The 16,501-nt window shown below is 34.9% G+C and overlaps 1 protein-coding gene across 1 annotated transcript; it reads left to right on the top strand.

The window, feature by feature from the left end:
- Positions 1-1,297: 1,297 nt before the first annotated feature.
- On the top strand, positions 1,298-5,599 carry LOC110945075 (multidrug resistance-associated protein 9). The gene is made up of 12 exons (XM_022186713.2): positions 1,298-1,420; positions 1,965-2,015; positions 2,158-2,261; positions 2,376-2,457; positions 2,643-2,730; positions 3,277-3,350; positions 3,539-3,602; positions 3,966-4,081; positions 4,190-4,495; positions 4,554-4,617; positions 4,940-5,185; positions 5,272-5,599. The coding sequence occupies exons 1-11, from the start codon at positions 1,298-1,300 to the stop codon at positions 5,077-5,079; spliced, it is 1,212 nt and encodes a 403-aa protein (XP_022042405.1). The 3' UTR covers positions 5,080-5,185; positions 5,272-5,599.
- Positions 5,600-16,501: the final 10,902 nt, after the last annotated feature.

Here is a 16,501-nt window from a genome sequence, read left to right as displayed (position 1 = left end):
TAGTTGCTTTTTAATAAGGTTATAATTCTTTGTGGTCTACTTCATGCAACATGTAACCATCTCTATTTGGTGGGAAAATTAAATGTGATCTAAGATAATTTATTGAGTTAACTTTTGTTTTGTTTTTCTCTCTCTGATTTGGTCATTTGAACGGTTTTGTCCCAATAGTTTAAAAATTACCATTTTCCTCTCTGATCTTTCGAGTTTGTCGTCAGTTTGCTCACAGACTCTAACTCAGTTAAATGTTTATTTAGGTGAAAAGACTTACATGCGCTTCCTTTTATCTATAAAATTAAAAAATACCCTTCTAGCTAATAGATTTTTTTTGATAGAGTTAGACGCAGGGAGCAAAATGATGATAAGTTAGAAAGATCAGAGAGGAAAATGACCATTTTAAAACTATTGGGGCAAAACTGTTAAATGACCAAACCACAAGGAGCAAAACGAAAGTTAACTCTAATTTATTTATTAGGAAAATAACAAAAATAGCGATTCACCAGTCAAACTTTCAACATTAGTCAACTGTAGAGGCCCAACGAGCCGTTTCAAGCACCTATAACGTCTTTAAAAGATCTTTCGAAGTCAACCAAACCTTGAATGCCACGTGTCCCGACCAACCTGTAGAGGCTCTGAGCTGTTTCAGGTGTCATTTTTTCAGTTGAAGATTCTTAGCCGAGACGTTTCTATTGGCTTGTCCCTTGGAGCCACTAAAGTGAATGACTTGTCCCTTGGAGCTGCTAAAGGATCTTAGCTGAGACCTTTCGACCCGACTCAAGCCGGTTCAGTACAATTCTAAGCTGGTTCACCTTTTCTTGAGCCGTTTCAGTAGTTTGACCAAGCCGGTTCACCCTTCTTGAGCAGGTTCTGTAATTTTTTTATATAATTTATTTTGGACCAATTCATCAAATATTTTGCTATAAGCACCCATCTGCCACAAAATTGTGATGATATATGTCTAAACACGAATGCTCACTCAAGTATTTGTTCTTTAAGGATATTTATATATCTATACTATTATAAAAAGGAGAAGTGATGTACAATATTGTAATTTTACCAACGGTATAAATTTTAAAGCATTACTTACAAGGAAAAACAAGCTAAATAAAAAAAAAATTTAAGACGCCATGGGGGCAATTAAGAGATTTCACCGATGGAAACTGATTCATTTATAACCTGTTACTTCAATAGTCACTCTCGCATATTTAGAGAAGAGCAGGGGTTAGAGAGTGAAAGACCAAGGGGAGAGAGAACGGGAAAGAGGGACAGAGAGAGGCAATGGAGAAGGTGAGACGAGGCGATGACGATGACAGTGATCGTCTCACTTGGTCGGAAAGTAAATGGATTATTAAGACAGTCGTTACCTTTACCCCTCCCCCAGCAGGCTACCACCCTTCAACGGCCGGAGAAATCAAGAGCACCTGTATTAAACCCGTTTTCCGTTATACGAAGGGAGAGAGAGCCCACACCCGCTCCGCCAGTCATCCCCCTTTCGATCTTCTCTTTTCTTGTGAGATTATTGTTTCTATATACGTTCAGATTCAAAATTAGGGTTTTTACTTTTGTAAACTATAGGAATTCCTGATGGCTTCGAAACGGATCTTGAAAGAACTCAAGGATCTCTAGAAGGATCCTCCTACCTCTTGCGTTGCAGGTATTGTTTTGATTTTGATTTGTTAGATCCTGATTTTTTTAATTTTAGGGTTTTGTTTTTGATCTGTTATTTTCTAGGGTTATAAGTTGTTTTGTTTGTGAGTTTATGTTTTGTGTTGAAAAGTCAGGGCTATTGAATTTAGGGTTAAGAGGTTTTGCAAATTACAACTTCTTGTAGAAATTTACTAATGTCTTACTGGAACTGTATTTAAGTTCTGAGAATTAGATTAAACTCTACAATAACTTTCTAAGAGGAAGTTTTTGTTTCAACACATTTATTAGTTTTTTGGTTTTAATAAGTTTTAACATTGTAGAGGTTTATTGTCATTATTTGTTATACGCAGTTCTTAGCGGGATTTCTGACGGTTAGCTAGAGGAAAGAAACCTGATGAAATGGAGAAATTGGTTAGTGATAGCTTTTTTATTATATATATATTTTTTATTTTTATGGTTTTTACTTTTTTTGGCTCTTTAATATATGGTGTTAATTTTTTTTGGACCAATTAGGTGACTGATCTATTGAAGGCTCATATGAGACATCCACATGCATCAGAGGTTAACAACAAAGATATCATATTTCATTTTGTTTTGCGTCTCGTGTATTGTCGATCGTAAGCTTTTGAAGTTTTTGCCATTTGTTTATTTATTTATTTTTTGTTTTTTGCTTTGATGTCTTATGCAGATTTGAACTGATTGTGTGATCTGTTATTCTTGTGATATTTTAGAGAAGAATTGAAGAAATGGTTTCTTTCAATGGAAAGTACTCTTTTTAGCTACCGGTTTCGGAGTGTGAATTCTGATGTACATGTATGATTAATTAAGTTTTTTTTATACTTATAAGTTCAAATTCTTTTAGTTTTGCTAATTATTGATGTTTGGAGCTTTGAATTCCAGTTTCTGTGGGGTTTTGTTGCATGAAGTGGTTGATACTGTTCTTGGTTTTTTATACTTGAATCCTATAATTAATTTTTAAATTATTGGTTTTGTTGCAGTTGAATATATGGGACAATAAAAGTGCAGCATGGCCTGTAGCAAACCCAATTTTGTCTTGTGCTTCAGTTACTGGCTCTGGGTTCTCCAGTAATTTTGTTGCTGACCCCTTTTTAATGCTCGGATAATATCTATACCATCCTTTTATATGAATTTTGAATATTAAAACACCTCCTATAAGATTTAAATTTAATTGATATATGAGTGATAATTGGGAGTGTTCAGATGCGTGTCGAATTCAATTATCACGACTTGAGGTTGTCAATACTATGTTTAGAGGGTTAGGATGATAGGATCAATGTGATTTTGGTGTTTTGATTAGGTGGTGCTAAAATAATCAGATTCGGATATTACTGAGATAAATGTGAGACCATTTGTCTATCCATAGTTTTGGTGGTGTTTGGATGTGTGTTTCGGAGTTGATAATCCGATTAATGTGTTTTGGCAATAGGATAAACAGAAATTTTATTGTAGTGATATGAATGTTTAGGGATCATATAGTTTCTTTTTGGATAGTTAACATCATATCACTTGGGACTCCCCCCCCCCCTACAGTTTAAAAATGTTCAATTGCAAGGAAATTAAGACAATCTTTACTGGTTGTTGTGTAAGTAAGTTGCTTTTGAATTCATGCAGGTATGGGGTTTGGTTTCTTGGCTACCTTGGCTGGATTAACCTGGTTGTATTTTGGCATCAAGAAGAGAAAGCTTGTGAAACTTAGACAAAAGATGTTCCAAAGAAATGGTGGTTTGCTACTACAATGACGTAAACCGTTTCGACGTGAACCGTTTCGACTATTATTCAGGTTTGTATATTCCTAATATCTGTAGAAAGTCATTTTGCTTCATGCTTTCGGTTTATATGATCTTGGCCACTTGGGTATGTTTGATACATGCAGGGAACAGCTCCAGATATCCTAGCTAAAACGAAAGACGACCAGTACCGTTTCTGGCCAGCTGAAGGTACATCGGCTACTGCTTAACATATGTGTTTTAAATGGTTTTTGAACTTGGTATTGTAATTGTAAATCTACAACTATCAGATGACTGTGGCATAATGTGTAAATTATTTTGTATTTTCTCGTATCTCAATCAGCACATTGCTTGTTACTAACATTTGGTATTTTGAACTTGAATAAATGCAAAACATAATTGTTATGTTGTGAAAAAAAAAACATTTTTTAACCGACCCGTTCCGACCATAAAAGAGATTAGAGATTTAGAGGTGATAAAAAGGGTGGGTTGGATAAGTCAAGATGGGTTGACCCATCAACCCGTACTTCAAAATTTACCAATAGCTTTTTTTTTGTTGGATCCTCTCTGCAGGTTATCCATTCAGCCCGGGCAAATGCTACCCGAGTGAACCTCCTCTCATTATAGAATCAAATAGGCCTGATGATCAGTGGCCATCACAGGGAGAAGTTGATATACGTCATCTGCAGGTACTTAAATCATACACTCATTTGTCATTTCTTCTTTCTTGTGTAAATATCTTAAATCATACACTTTTTTTGGCTTTAATAATTGAATTTAATGATTTCTATAAAAAGGTTCGGTATGCACCACATATGCCACTTGTGTTGCGAGGTCTTACGTGCACCTTTACTAGAGGAAAGAAAACTGGGATTGTAGGAAGAACTGGTAGTGGCAAGTCAACTCTAATACAAACACTCTTCCGTCTTGTGGAGCCTGCAGCTGGACAGATTCTGATAGATGGGATCAATATATCGACAATTAGACTTCATGATCTTCGTTCAACATTGAGAATAATTCCCCAAGATCCGACCATGTTTGAAGGAACTATCCGAAGTAACTTGGATCCCCTTGAAGAGTACACAAATGATAAGATTTGGGAGGTAATTAAATTACATAATATCAGCTTGAATGCTTCAAATTGTTATGGTGCTATTGCAGGCTCTTGATAAGTGTCAACTTGGAGAAGAAGTGAGGAGTAATGAAGGGAAGCTTAACTCACCAGGTTTGGTTCATAGTCTTAGCATAAACTGTTTTCTTATATTTACCAGATGTGGCAATGCCAACATATTTTCCTTTGAATTTAGTCAATTTGGATTATATTTTATCTTTAACCAATCAAACATGGCAATATAAAAACATTTTTTATTCATAAAATTTAATAATCAGAGAAAAACATAATGACTGGTGAAACCAACCTCATCAACCCGGTATTGATGTGTGTTAGTAAGCCCTAGCCACCTGTTTTGACCCGTTAACAAACCCACCCAAATCATCATCTTTCTACATTTCGTATTTACTATCAGTTTTCACATAAATTGGTATAGTTACGAAGAATGGAGAGAACTGGAGTGTGGGACAAAGACAGCCGGTGTGTCTCGGGCGTATGTTACTTAAAAAGAGCAAAGTCTTGGTACTTGACGAAGCTACTGCATCGCTAGAACTTGCAACTGATGGAATGATTTAGCAAACACTCGCGAAGCACTTTACCGACTCAACTGTGATAATGATCGCGCATCGTATGAGTATCACCTTTGTGCTTGATAGTGACATGGTTTTGGTTCTAGAATAAGGTTTGTTAAGAAACATTGGTGTCCTTTATGTCGTCTATTGAGTTAAATTAAGTCTTGATCTAAGCTAATTTTTTTCTTGTATGCAGGTCTGATTGAAGAATATGATTCTCCAACAAAGTTGCTGGAAGATAAATTATCTTCATTTGCAAAGCTTGTTGCCGAGTATAGTATGCGATCCAGTTCCAGTTACGAAAACTTAGCAGCAACATAATGTGTTTGTATCAAAGACCATCTAATCTTGATTGCTCAAATGGAAATGTTGATACCGGAAGCTAATGGGCGTTTATAGATGCTATAAGAACCTTGTTATATTTCCATCAGTTTCTGAATTTTTGATGATTGTAAGCAACTAGATGGGTTGAAAGTATGAAATGGCCACCTCTAAGAAGAAACAGTTCTTATCAGTTATTTAAATTTCTTTTTGGAGTGGCAAATGAGCAGACGGGTATCCGACTAACTAACGGGTTAGAATGGATACCAGTTGGTTTGGCCTACGTTTTGTCTATCTTGATGTAAATTGTCGCTACCGCAGCAACGCGCGGGTTCCCCACTAGTATTTCAAATATAAGTTTTTCTGAAAAAGAAATATCCGTACATCCTCTTATTATTACAAAATGACGTTTTCTTAGCTTTATATTTGAAATTTGAAGAGGGCGCATAAATTGAAATATGAAACTGGCAGAGTTCCAATCCAGGTTGTATTTTAGGTGTTTTAACTTTTATATATTCATGTGCTTTAAACACTTGTACATAACGCTTGAATGATTATACCTTTTTAAAAGTGCTAAATGACCAAGGGGGTGTTTGTTTTTTGTAAAAAGCTCTTAAGAACCTCTTATGTCTGCTCCACGCAGACCACGCGCAGACGTTTGAGTCTGTAGTGTGTTTGTTTTCTCGAAGACCTTTCATTAAAAAAGGTCTGCGAGATCTCTTCTTGGGCAGATGTGGACTCCCCTCTTCAAGCTTCTTCTCCTATCCTCTGCCATTTCATAACACAAATCCTCAACCCTAACATCTTCTTCTTCTCCACCTCTTCCTCCTCTCAGCCGCCACCACCACATCTCCACCACCACCACGTCCCCGCCATCACCTCCCAACCATCTTCTTCAAGGTGCTGCCTTTTTCCCCTAATTTTGTTACCCACAACAACTTCTCCAACTCGAATCTTGTCATCCTTCTTCCCAAATATCGGTTACATGAGTCTAAACAAGCTACCGCAGCTCAATCAGTTGTGGGTTTTTAGTATCCGATTAAAGATCACCGGTGCACACTAGGTGTTTGTGAAATGTCCCCTGTGAAGTCGCCTGGAGAGTTTGGTGATCTGGGTGTTGGGAAACAAGATAAGGTGAGTCTCTTTAAGGTTTCTAAACTTATTTTTTGTTTTTATAGTTGGGTATTTATTACCAATTTTAGATTTTTAATAGGTTGTTTGAAAGCCTCAAATTTGTTGATGAAATTAGGGTTTATCTTTAGTAGTTTTTGTTGGTTAAATTGAGGAATCCTAAATCTTGTTGATAAAATTTGGGTATGTATTATCAATTTAATATCTATAATAGCCTTCTAGAAATCCTTGAATCTTGTTGTTCAAATTGAGGAGTTTAGTTGGTCATATGTGAATGATTTGAGCTGAAATCTTGAAGATGAAAAAACAAACAGTCTTCTTCTTGTAGACTGCAGAGATTTGGTCCATCTTTTTTCGTACAGACGTTTGCAGATGTGGTCCGCAGACTGCAGACCTTTTGCATCTAAAAAACAAACACCACCGCCCCTCCTATATGCAAATTATATATTATATATAGTACAGATATATTCTTGAGTTCATTAAAAGAAATAGTTGAACAAATTTATGAATTAGTCTTTTAGTGAATTTAGGTGTTGGTAATTTAGAGTTTAGCATAATGACTTGTGTGTTTGGTTGTGCTTTATGTCTTGTCTTGTTATTTATTCTTTGTATACTCAAATAAAGTCTTACCAAATGGATTAATTTTACACCATCAATCATGTCAAACTTTTTTGTAATAATTAACCCAAATATCACCGGTTTAAATCTTTAAAATTTTATGTATTATCTTATTCTTGAATAATGGAAATCATACTCTTCCCATTTCACAGTTTTGGTCCCCTAAAGATTATGTTTATATCTTATTTCTTATATATTAATTGAAAATTTTGGTTTGTGAGGAACTTTTACTATTTAATTTTTAGTGTCTTAATTGGTGGATGACTATTTCTAAGTTAATGGGTGGGTGTTTTATATATATATATATATACATATATATATATATAGAGGCCGGTTATCATACAAATACTCTAATCGTACATTATGTACGCGTCGTCCACAACCGTCGGATCATCTTCCTTAAACATCGCGTTTTTCTATTAAATTTATCAACATAGGATTCATAAAAAAGAAACCGCCAAGGTTAAAAACGTCAAATTTAAGATCAAAACACCTGATAAACGGCAAACAAAACCTCAAAAATCATAACGAACGATCCTAAATCAAAACCAATAACGAAATTATAACAATTAACCAAAAATCGATCGATTCTTATTCACCAAATCGATCGATTCCTATTCACCAAATGCTTCTGAGAAAATGAACTTCTGATGAATTTAGAAATTCTGTATGCACTGACTATCGAAGAAGATGATGCAGTTTGTCAAATCATGTGCGAAACGTCGACAATGCAAATGCGAATTCGGTATAAAAGGAATTCTTTGACATTTCATATAGTTTGCGAATTCATGGGATGCACATGTGATTTTAAAACTTTACAAAATCTCTTCATATAGTGTGCGATTTCAGATAAATTAGACATGCGATATCATAAAAAAGGATATTTAAATGTTTGTTTCTTACAGTTTGCGAATTACTTTCGAATCAAGTGCGATTTCGAATAAGGAAGAGTGCAAAAAAAAAAACCTTAAAAAAATACTTTGTAATAAAAATGCAAAAAAAAAAAAAAAAAAAAAAAACTACCAATCTTAAAAACTAAAAATGATATTATTTTATATAAAAAACTTAATTTATTAACGATGTGACTATAATTTGACATGTAATGATGAATTTTACAATAAATACTACTGAACTTACCACCCTACCTATATAATAAATTTACTATATTAATATAAAAAAACTAGATAACTACCTTCCATATTAAGACATAAAAGACCAAATAAAACACACACAAAAACACAGACAAAACAAAAATGGCATCTGAAGATATAGAAAAAATAAAAAACATTGCAATCAAAGAGCTATTGTCAACTCGCACGTTGACATAAATAACCACTGATGTCACCTCTTCTCATCTGGTTCTTGATGTGCAGGGCAAAATCCTTGAACAAATCAAGAACAATCAAGCAGTATGGGAACAACTACTTTAAGAACCACCATCAAGCTTCAGAGACAAAGCTTTGGATCACATAACAGAGCAATCTCGAGTTGATGACTTAGCCTTCTCTTTCCTGACAGATGCTCTAAACACTGTGAAGGAGAAGATGGAGTTCAGCTCTACTGAACATGACAAAATCTTTGCTTCAACTAAATTTCTGTTAAATCGTTTTATGGTTGTAGCTGTGTTTGACAATAACCACTATTTTGTATTTTTGGATATATGTTTTAAACAAATCTTATGCTTTAATATAATTTAAAATCGCATGAATGAATTAGGGATCTTTGCCACAATAACATAAAAAAAACAAAGATAACTCAAAATCGCATGTATTAAAAGAGAAATCGCATTTGAAAAATCATATAAACTAAATATAAACTGATGCATGTAAAATCGCATGTTTATAATACTAAATTCGCATGTGAAAAAGGATATACATAAACGAATATAAAATCGCATGTGTTTCGTATAAAATCGCATTTACATTTAAAAAAACATTACTCATCCTCGTCATCTTCATCTCCAGACACCTCTTCCCACTGATCTTCTTCTTCAGATCCATCATCACTAATGTAATCTTCAAAATCATCTTCCTCTTCGTCGTCTTCACCCTCATTGTCTTTGTCTCTCAAACCATCTTCAATCTGGACACCCTTCATCTTCTTTTTTTGCTGTTTACCTTGTTGTTTGGCTTTCAGCTCCTCACAGGTCCGAATGTCATGACCTTTTACATTGCATACACTACATGTCCTTGACCTTTTCCCTTTGCGGCTGATCATTTGTTCCTTCTTAGATTTAATCCTTCTATGCGAGCCGCGACCTTTGTTTCTTATACCAGCCGGCACACGAACTGTCACACCCCAACCAATGGCGGAAACATCGGGATGAGACGAAGTGTGAAGATTGCTCGAGACATCATAACGCTAATAATTGTGACAAGTATTTAAATAATCATTTCATTTCATTTCTAAATAATCAAGTATAAGGTTTTGAAACAAAGTACAACAACATGAATAATAAAATGATACAATACAAATACAATTCTTTCTAAGTGTGTATCTAAGCATCCTACTAGATTCCATGCATCGTCAACATCCACCTGTAACATGTTAAAATAAAGTTCAATGCAAAAGCAAAGGCGAGTATACAAGTTTGATACGTACATAGCAAAAGATAAGTTTTGAACAATTCCTCATAGCAAGCATGTGATTCAAGATAAGCCTTTAAATATGGTATGTGTCTAACATATCAAACCAAGGAAACGCAATATGCTCATGACATAACCGAGATAAAGGGGCTGGTCGTTAATCCTATAGCGCTACATATGTCACGGTTTGGCTCGTACGAAGTTAATGATAAATTCAACACATAAGATAAATCCAAGTTTAAAGCATCAAGCCATCACGTATACAAGCATGTTATAGGAATGTTCATGTGTTTAAGCAAAATGTTCACGTGTAAGTTGATAGATAAACATGTTACACCCCAAAAGTGGTAAACGTAAAACGGGGGAAATACGAGTATACTCACAAAGTTTGCATATGTTTTCCGACTATCCAATGTGACAAAGTTGACGAGGTTGGAAGGTTGAATGCGTAAAGGTTTAAGTTCAAGCATGTTTAGAGTCGAGATTCGGAATGAAAGTGACATGAAAATATTATATCAAAATATTCATCTTCACACATAACACTTGTATGACACTTGGTAACCACAAGGGTTATAATGATTTCATGAGTTGAACACCCATAAGAATCATAACAAGGTTTAGGTCCTTAGATGATAACCTACTACTTTGACAAATGAATATGATTTCAACATCAATGATTCGAGTGTACATAGATAGTATTTAGGTTGTATAATATACACATATTATTAAGTCCAAATGTTCAAGTATTCAAGTAAGAGGTAGAAGATTACATCTTCATTTAGGTACCTCAAGTTGAGTCATGGGTGTCATGGATGGGGTAGGAAGACAAGGCTTCCATTTAGGTACCCCTTTGATGTTCACCACTACACTTGATGTAAAAACAACCAAGGAGGGTCATGAACTAAGGTCTTTACATGTATGTAAAGTAAACTAACTAATAGAAATCATCAAATCATGTGAGGATTGTATGTTTGGACAACCCAAGTTGTTCCATAATCACTCATGTATCAAAGACTATGTTTGACATGATTTGTGGGTTGAAACCCTAGACAAAACACCAAGTTTATGAGGTTTAATCCTCTGATTTTAAATGTCTCAACCTTTTTTTTAAGCTTAACCAACCATGGGATAAGTTGTAAGCATTAGGACATAGGTATGAGATGTGTTGAACACATGTTACATAGGTATAAACAAGTTTTTGATGAACATAAAAACAAACAGAAAGTTTATGGATGATTTCGGGGCATTTCCAGGTCTGATTTCTCCAAGGAGAAGTCTAGGAATCGAACCCCATGATTATCCAAGTAAGTAGGAAAAAGAATCAAGTGATTTCGTTAAGAAATGAGTGAGTTATGCTCATTTTCGTGAAGGGGTGTCAATCTGCTCGAACCTTTGCTTTCAGCTACGGTTTGGAGGATGTTTTGAGAGTTTTTAGTGTTGCAAAAGTGGTAGAGAGGCTGGTTATAAGTGGTATTTATAGGGGGAAGGATTAGGGTTTCAATGGGTTGGGCTTTGGAAGTGTTTAGAAGGGGTTACACCTTGAAACTAGCCCACAAAACCCAACTATATGGGGCTGAATTTTGCTGAATTGGGGCTGCCATATTTCTTTATTTTTTTTATTTCTTTAAAACATTATAATGAGTAATTTTGTTAGTTAAGTTGTGTAATAATATGCAACAATGTTTCCCCTAACTTGTAACAAGGTGAAATATGAAATAAAACATGATTTAACTAGGTAAAAAGTGTAATGTACAAGTATGTAACATGTTTGTAAGTGACAAGTATATGTCGCATATTAGATGATTAACCGTTGTATAAATAAGCATATTATTAGGGGTTTTTAGGTATCAACAATTTAAGGACAAGTATGGACATGCATCGTGAATAAGTATCGTATAAGTATGAATTACAAATAAGGATTTGATGTACAATGAATTCGAACGTATGAACATGTATGAATATGTAGATGGTGAATTTAAAGAAATACGAATTTTATTTATGATCCAAGTCTCGGATTTTACAACGAGAAGACGACTATAATAATACAAGATTTCCAAAAATAGCATTACAAGGCGAGCTTTCTAATTATGGAAAGTATGAAAAAGCAGGGAGTTACAGTCTCCCCTCCTTTAGGAAATTTCGTCCCGAAATTTATTCAAGAGGTAGATTTAAAGAGTTTTGGTAACAGTTCGAGACTTGAGATTTTGAAACGTTTTGAAAAGTACGAGATTTTGGGAAGATAAAGATAAGTTTGTAAAATGATTTGTCGAGCCGAAATGGGTTTGAGGCATAAGCAGGGGTGAACAGGTATAGGTAAAACGATTTGAAATGGCTAAAAATTAGAAAGTTCTAAGGGTAATAAGATAAGTTAGGATTTGAATGCTTAAACGAGCTTGATTGTGAACGAGGTTCGTATGAAAGGAAGGAAATAGGAGCATGGGGCGAACAATTGACACTAAATGAACGCAAGTATACGAATGATATGGGCATTAGATAGATGAAAGTAGCATGTTAAGGATGAAGTCTCGTCATGGATAATCGGGCATAATGTGTTTGTGAGTTGCTTAAAGCTTGTATTAGGTCCAAGAGGTCTGTAAAACACTGAATTTCCCATGGCACGTTTTACGAAATTTTGGTAACATGATGAAAACACTTATGTATAGGAAGTACCAGCGGCGTATCCACCATGTATTGACCACATTACGTCCGTTTCGTGTTCGGTGTCATGGTACGTTCCGTGTCTTACCATACACAGTAGTACACTCTATGGTTTTTCATGAGCCAATTACTATAATCCCGTGTGCACCAGCGATTATCTTGATCGTCGCATGATCCGCATAGCTTGTACTAGTTGTGTATGAATCGGGGTATACATAAAAAGTTTAGAATGTGTACGTACAAGAATATGGTATATAAGCAAGTCCATGTTTAAGTATGTGTGGGACCCACGCAAGCGAATCCCTCAGGTTACGCTCGCGTATAGGTACGAATGTATGAATCATGAGTATAAGCAAAATTATGAGCATAAGTATAAGTTTAAGTATGAATATACACGTAAGAATGGGTATCAAACGTACGCGTAGTATGAGTATACGTGTAAGCATGAAACGTATAAATATAATTAAAATCATAAAACGCATGAGTACAAGTATGAATACGATTACAAGTATAAGCATAAAATGTGTTGTTATGAATATGAGTGAGAGGGTGAGTACAAATACTATTGATTACGTATATAGTATTAATTGAAACATAACAAAGTTACGTATGTAAGAGTGCTCAAAAGGTTGAGTATGTAGATACGAACGATATAAGTGAAATTGTTGCGATGAAGCGACAAAACGTGTATGATGACATGCATGTATAGTTGTTTAAACGAAACGTTGAGTTTATTGAATCAAATTTAGATTGGGCTTGGTTTAAAAAGGTAGAATATAGTTTGCATATGTAAGAGGATATAAAGTACTTATTGGTCATGCATATCGTATTTTGTAATGAATGGAAATGCTACCTTTGTTTTAAAAGAGTTTACGAAATCCGAAGATGGTCGGTCCCCATGGAGTCTTCTTGCCCACGTGTTTTGAAAAATAGGTGTAGGAAAAGGTAAGTTCGTTTCATCAAAACAAGAAATTTTAGAGTTTTTGTGAATACGTTGATCCTTGGAAAAGGGATTTATCAAAGGTCTTAGTGTTCATTTTAAAGGGTTTTGACAAATGGTTCGTTGATGTTGGAAATATTCTTTGGTAAAACGATCTCATAATATCTATAAGATCCTATAGGTAATTGAGAAAGGTTGGTTTGGTTTCAATTAAGAATGGAAGTCTCTAGTATGACGATATAATGTGAGCAAGTTTTAGTGATTAAGTCGAATACGAAGTTCATGGGCAAGAGTTTCATTGGGCCGATTAAATTGATAGGTAGCATTTCGTAAGGTTTTGAAGTTTGCGTAATAAAATGTTTTAAGACATGATTAAGAATCTCGTGTATATGAGTTGAGTACGTTTTGACAAATCAATGTATTTTGAAATCGGTATGAGTGGGTATTTTGAATAATGATAAACAATTTGGGTATAAAATATGATCGAGTTTGCATAATAAGATATTTTGAAGAGACGTTTTGGTAACGATCACCTAGGTAAGGGAATCACCCCTAACTCGTTGGTGAGGTCGTTTTTAAGAAAAGGGGAGTGGAGTTAATCGTCAAGGTAAGGAAATCACTCCAATCTCGATGATACCTCTCCACTAGTTGTTACAAGGAATATGAATTTAAATTATATGAAAATCATGCATATATAAATGTATCGAAAAGGTTCGATATGTTGTGCGTGTGAAAAGAGAAATCAAGGTAAACTCGAGGTTGAAAGATTGCATCGTATAAAATGAACAATAGAAACACATGTTTGACCAAAGTTTGGAGTGTTCCAAACGGAACTTTGACTAACCAAAGTGGTCGAAAAGTCTTTTGAATTTGAGGAGCATGCTTTGGCCTAATAGGTAAAATACTCTCGCCGACAAGTCGGTTAACGGTATTTACCCTTCGGTTACTACATGTCCCAAATCAATCGAAATTTCGAGACTTGGCGGGATAAAAGAAATATCAAGGAGTGGAACTAGTCGACAAGGTGCGGGTTTCACCCCTAACTTGGCGATTTCGTATCCTAAGTGTGGTTGGTACTCGTCGGGTCAAAATTTAATTTCAACACTTTGACGAGGGTCCACTAGAATTTGAAATTTGAACTTCTCCATCAAGGTGAGGATTTCACTCCTGACTTGATGGTGAATTTCGGGTAAAAAAGAAAAGGAAAGTGGATGAATTGAGGGTTGTTCACCAAATTATGGGTTTCACGCCTATTTTGGTGAACTCGTCTCGTTTGTGAAATATGTGTGTTGTCGGATTTAGAATAATCGAGTAGAACGCGTGAGGAAAAGTGTATATTAAAGATTAAACAAACAAGTATAACATGTCAAGAATATCACAATAAAAGTGAAATGATGAACCGAATATTAACGCATAAAAAGTATGTCAAGAACACACATAAAGGATAAAATGATGAAACAAGTATTAACACATAATAAAAACAAGTATAGCATGTTAAATGTTAACACATAAGTGACACACATGCTTACAATATCAAAAGAGAATAAATAAAGGCAAATAAGATAGCATGCTAGTAATTTCAAGTAAAACATACGAATAAAGCTCTAGAACTATAGACTAGGTTAAAGCATTCCTACTTTTCCTAATTCCCTATAGTTATGGCTCTGATACCAATCTGTCACACCCCAACCAATGGCGGAAACCCGGGATGAGACGAAGTGTGAAGATTGCTCGAGACATCATAACGCTAATAATTGTGACAAGTATTTAAATAATCATTTCATTTCATTTCTAAAGAATCAAGTACAAGGTTTTGAAACAAAGTACAACAACATGAATAATAAAATGATACAATACAAATACAATTCTTTCTAAGTGTGTATCTAAGCATCCTACTAGATTCCATGCATCGTCAACATCCACCTGTAACATGTTAAAATAAAGTTCAATGCAAAAGCAAAGGCGAGTATACAAGTTTGATACGTACATAGCAAAAGATAAGTTTTGAACAATTCCTCATAGCAAGCATGTGATTCAAGATAAGCCTTTAAATATGGTATGTGTCTAACATATCAAACCAAGGAAACGCAATATGCTCATGACATAACCGAGATAAAGGGGCGGGTCGTTAATCCTATAGCGCTACATATGTCACGGTTTGGCTCGTACGAAGTTAATGATAAATTCAACACATAAGATAAATCCAAGTTTAAAGCATCAAGCCATCACGTATACAAGCATGTTATAGGAATGTTCATGTGTTTAAGCAAAATGTTCACGTGTAAGTTGATAGATAAACATGTTACACCCCAAAAGTGGTAAAAGTAAAACGGGGGAAATACGAGTATACTCACAAAGTTTGCATATGTTTTCCGACTATCCAATGTGACAAAGTTGACGAGGTTGGAAGGTTGAATGCGTAAAGGTTTAAGTTCAAGCATGTTTAGAGTCGAGATTCGGAATGAAAGTGACATGAAAATATTATATCAAAATATTCATCTTCACACATAACACTTGTATGACACTTGGTAACCACAAAGGTTAAAATGATTTCATGAGTTGAACACCCATAAGAATCATAACAAGGTTTAGGTCCTTAGATGATAACCTACTACTTTGACAAATGAATATGATTTCAACATCAATGATTCGAGTGTACATAGATAGTATTTAGGTTGTATAATATACACATATTATTAAGTCCAAATGTTCAAGTATTCAAGTAAGAGGTAGAAGATTACATCTTCATTTAGGTACCTCAAGTTGAGTCATGGGTGTCATGGATGGGGTAGGAAGACAAGGCTTCCATTTAGGTACCCCTTTGATGTTCACCACTACACTTGATGTAAAAACAACCAAGGAGGGTCATGAACTAAGGTCTTTACATGTATGTAAAGTAAACTAACTAATAGAAATCATCAAATCATGTGAGGATTGTATGTTTGGACAACCCAAGTTGTTCCATAATCACTCATGTATCAAAGACTATGTTTGACATGATTTGTGGGTTGAAACCCTAGACAAAACACCAAGTTTATGAGGTTTAATCCTCTGATTTTAAATGTCTCAACCTTTTTTTTAAGCTTAACCAACCATGGGATAAGTTGTAAGCATTAGGACATAGGTATGAGATGTGTTGAACACATGTTACATAGGTATAAACAAGTTTTTGA

This window comes from Helianthus annuus, chromosome 6 (assembly GCF_002127325.2).
Source record: "Helianthus annuus cultivar XRQ/B chromosome 6, HanXRQr2.0-SUNRISE, whole genome shotgun sequence".
NCBI classification, from domain to species: domain Eukaryota; kingdom Viridiplantae; phylum Streptophyta; class Magnoliopsida; order Asterales; family Asteraceae; genus Helianthus; species Helianthus annuus.
This window is presented reverse-complemented; position numbering and strand designations above follow the sequence as displayed.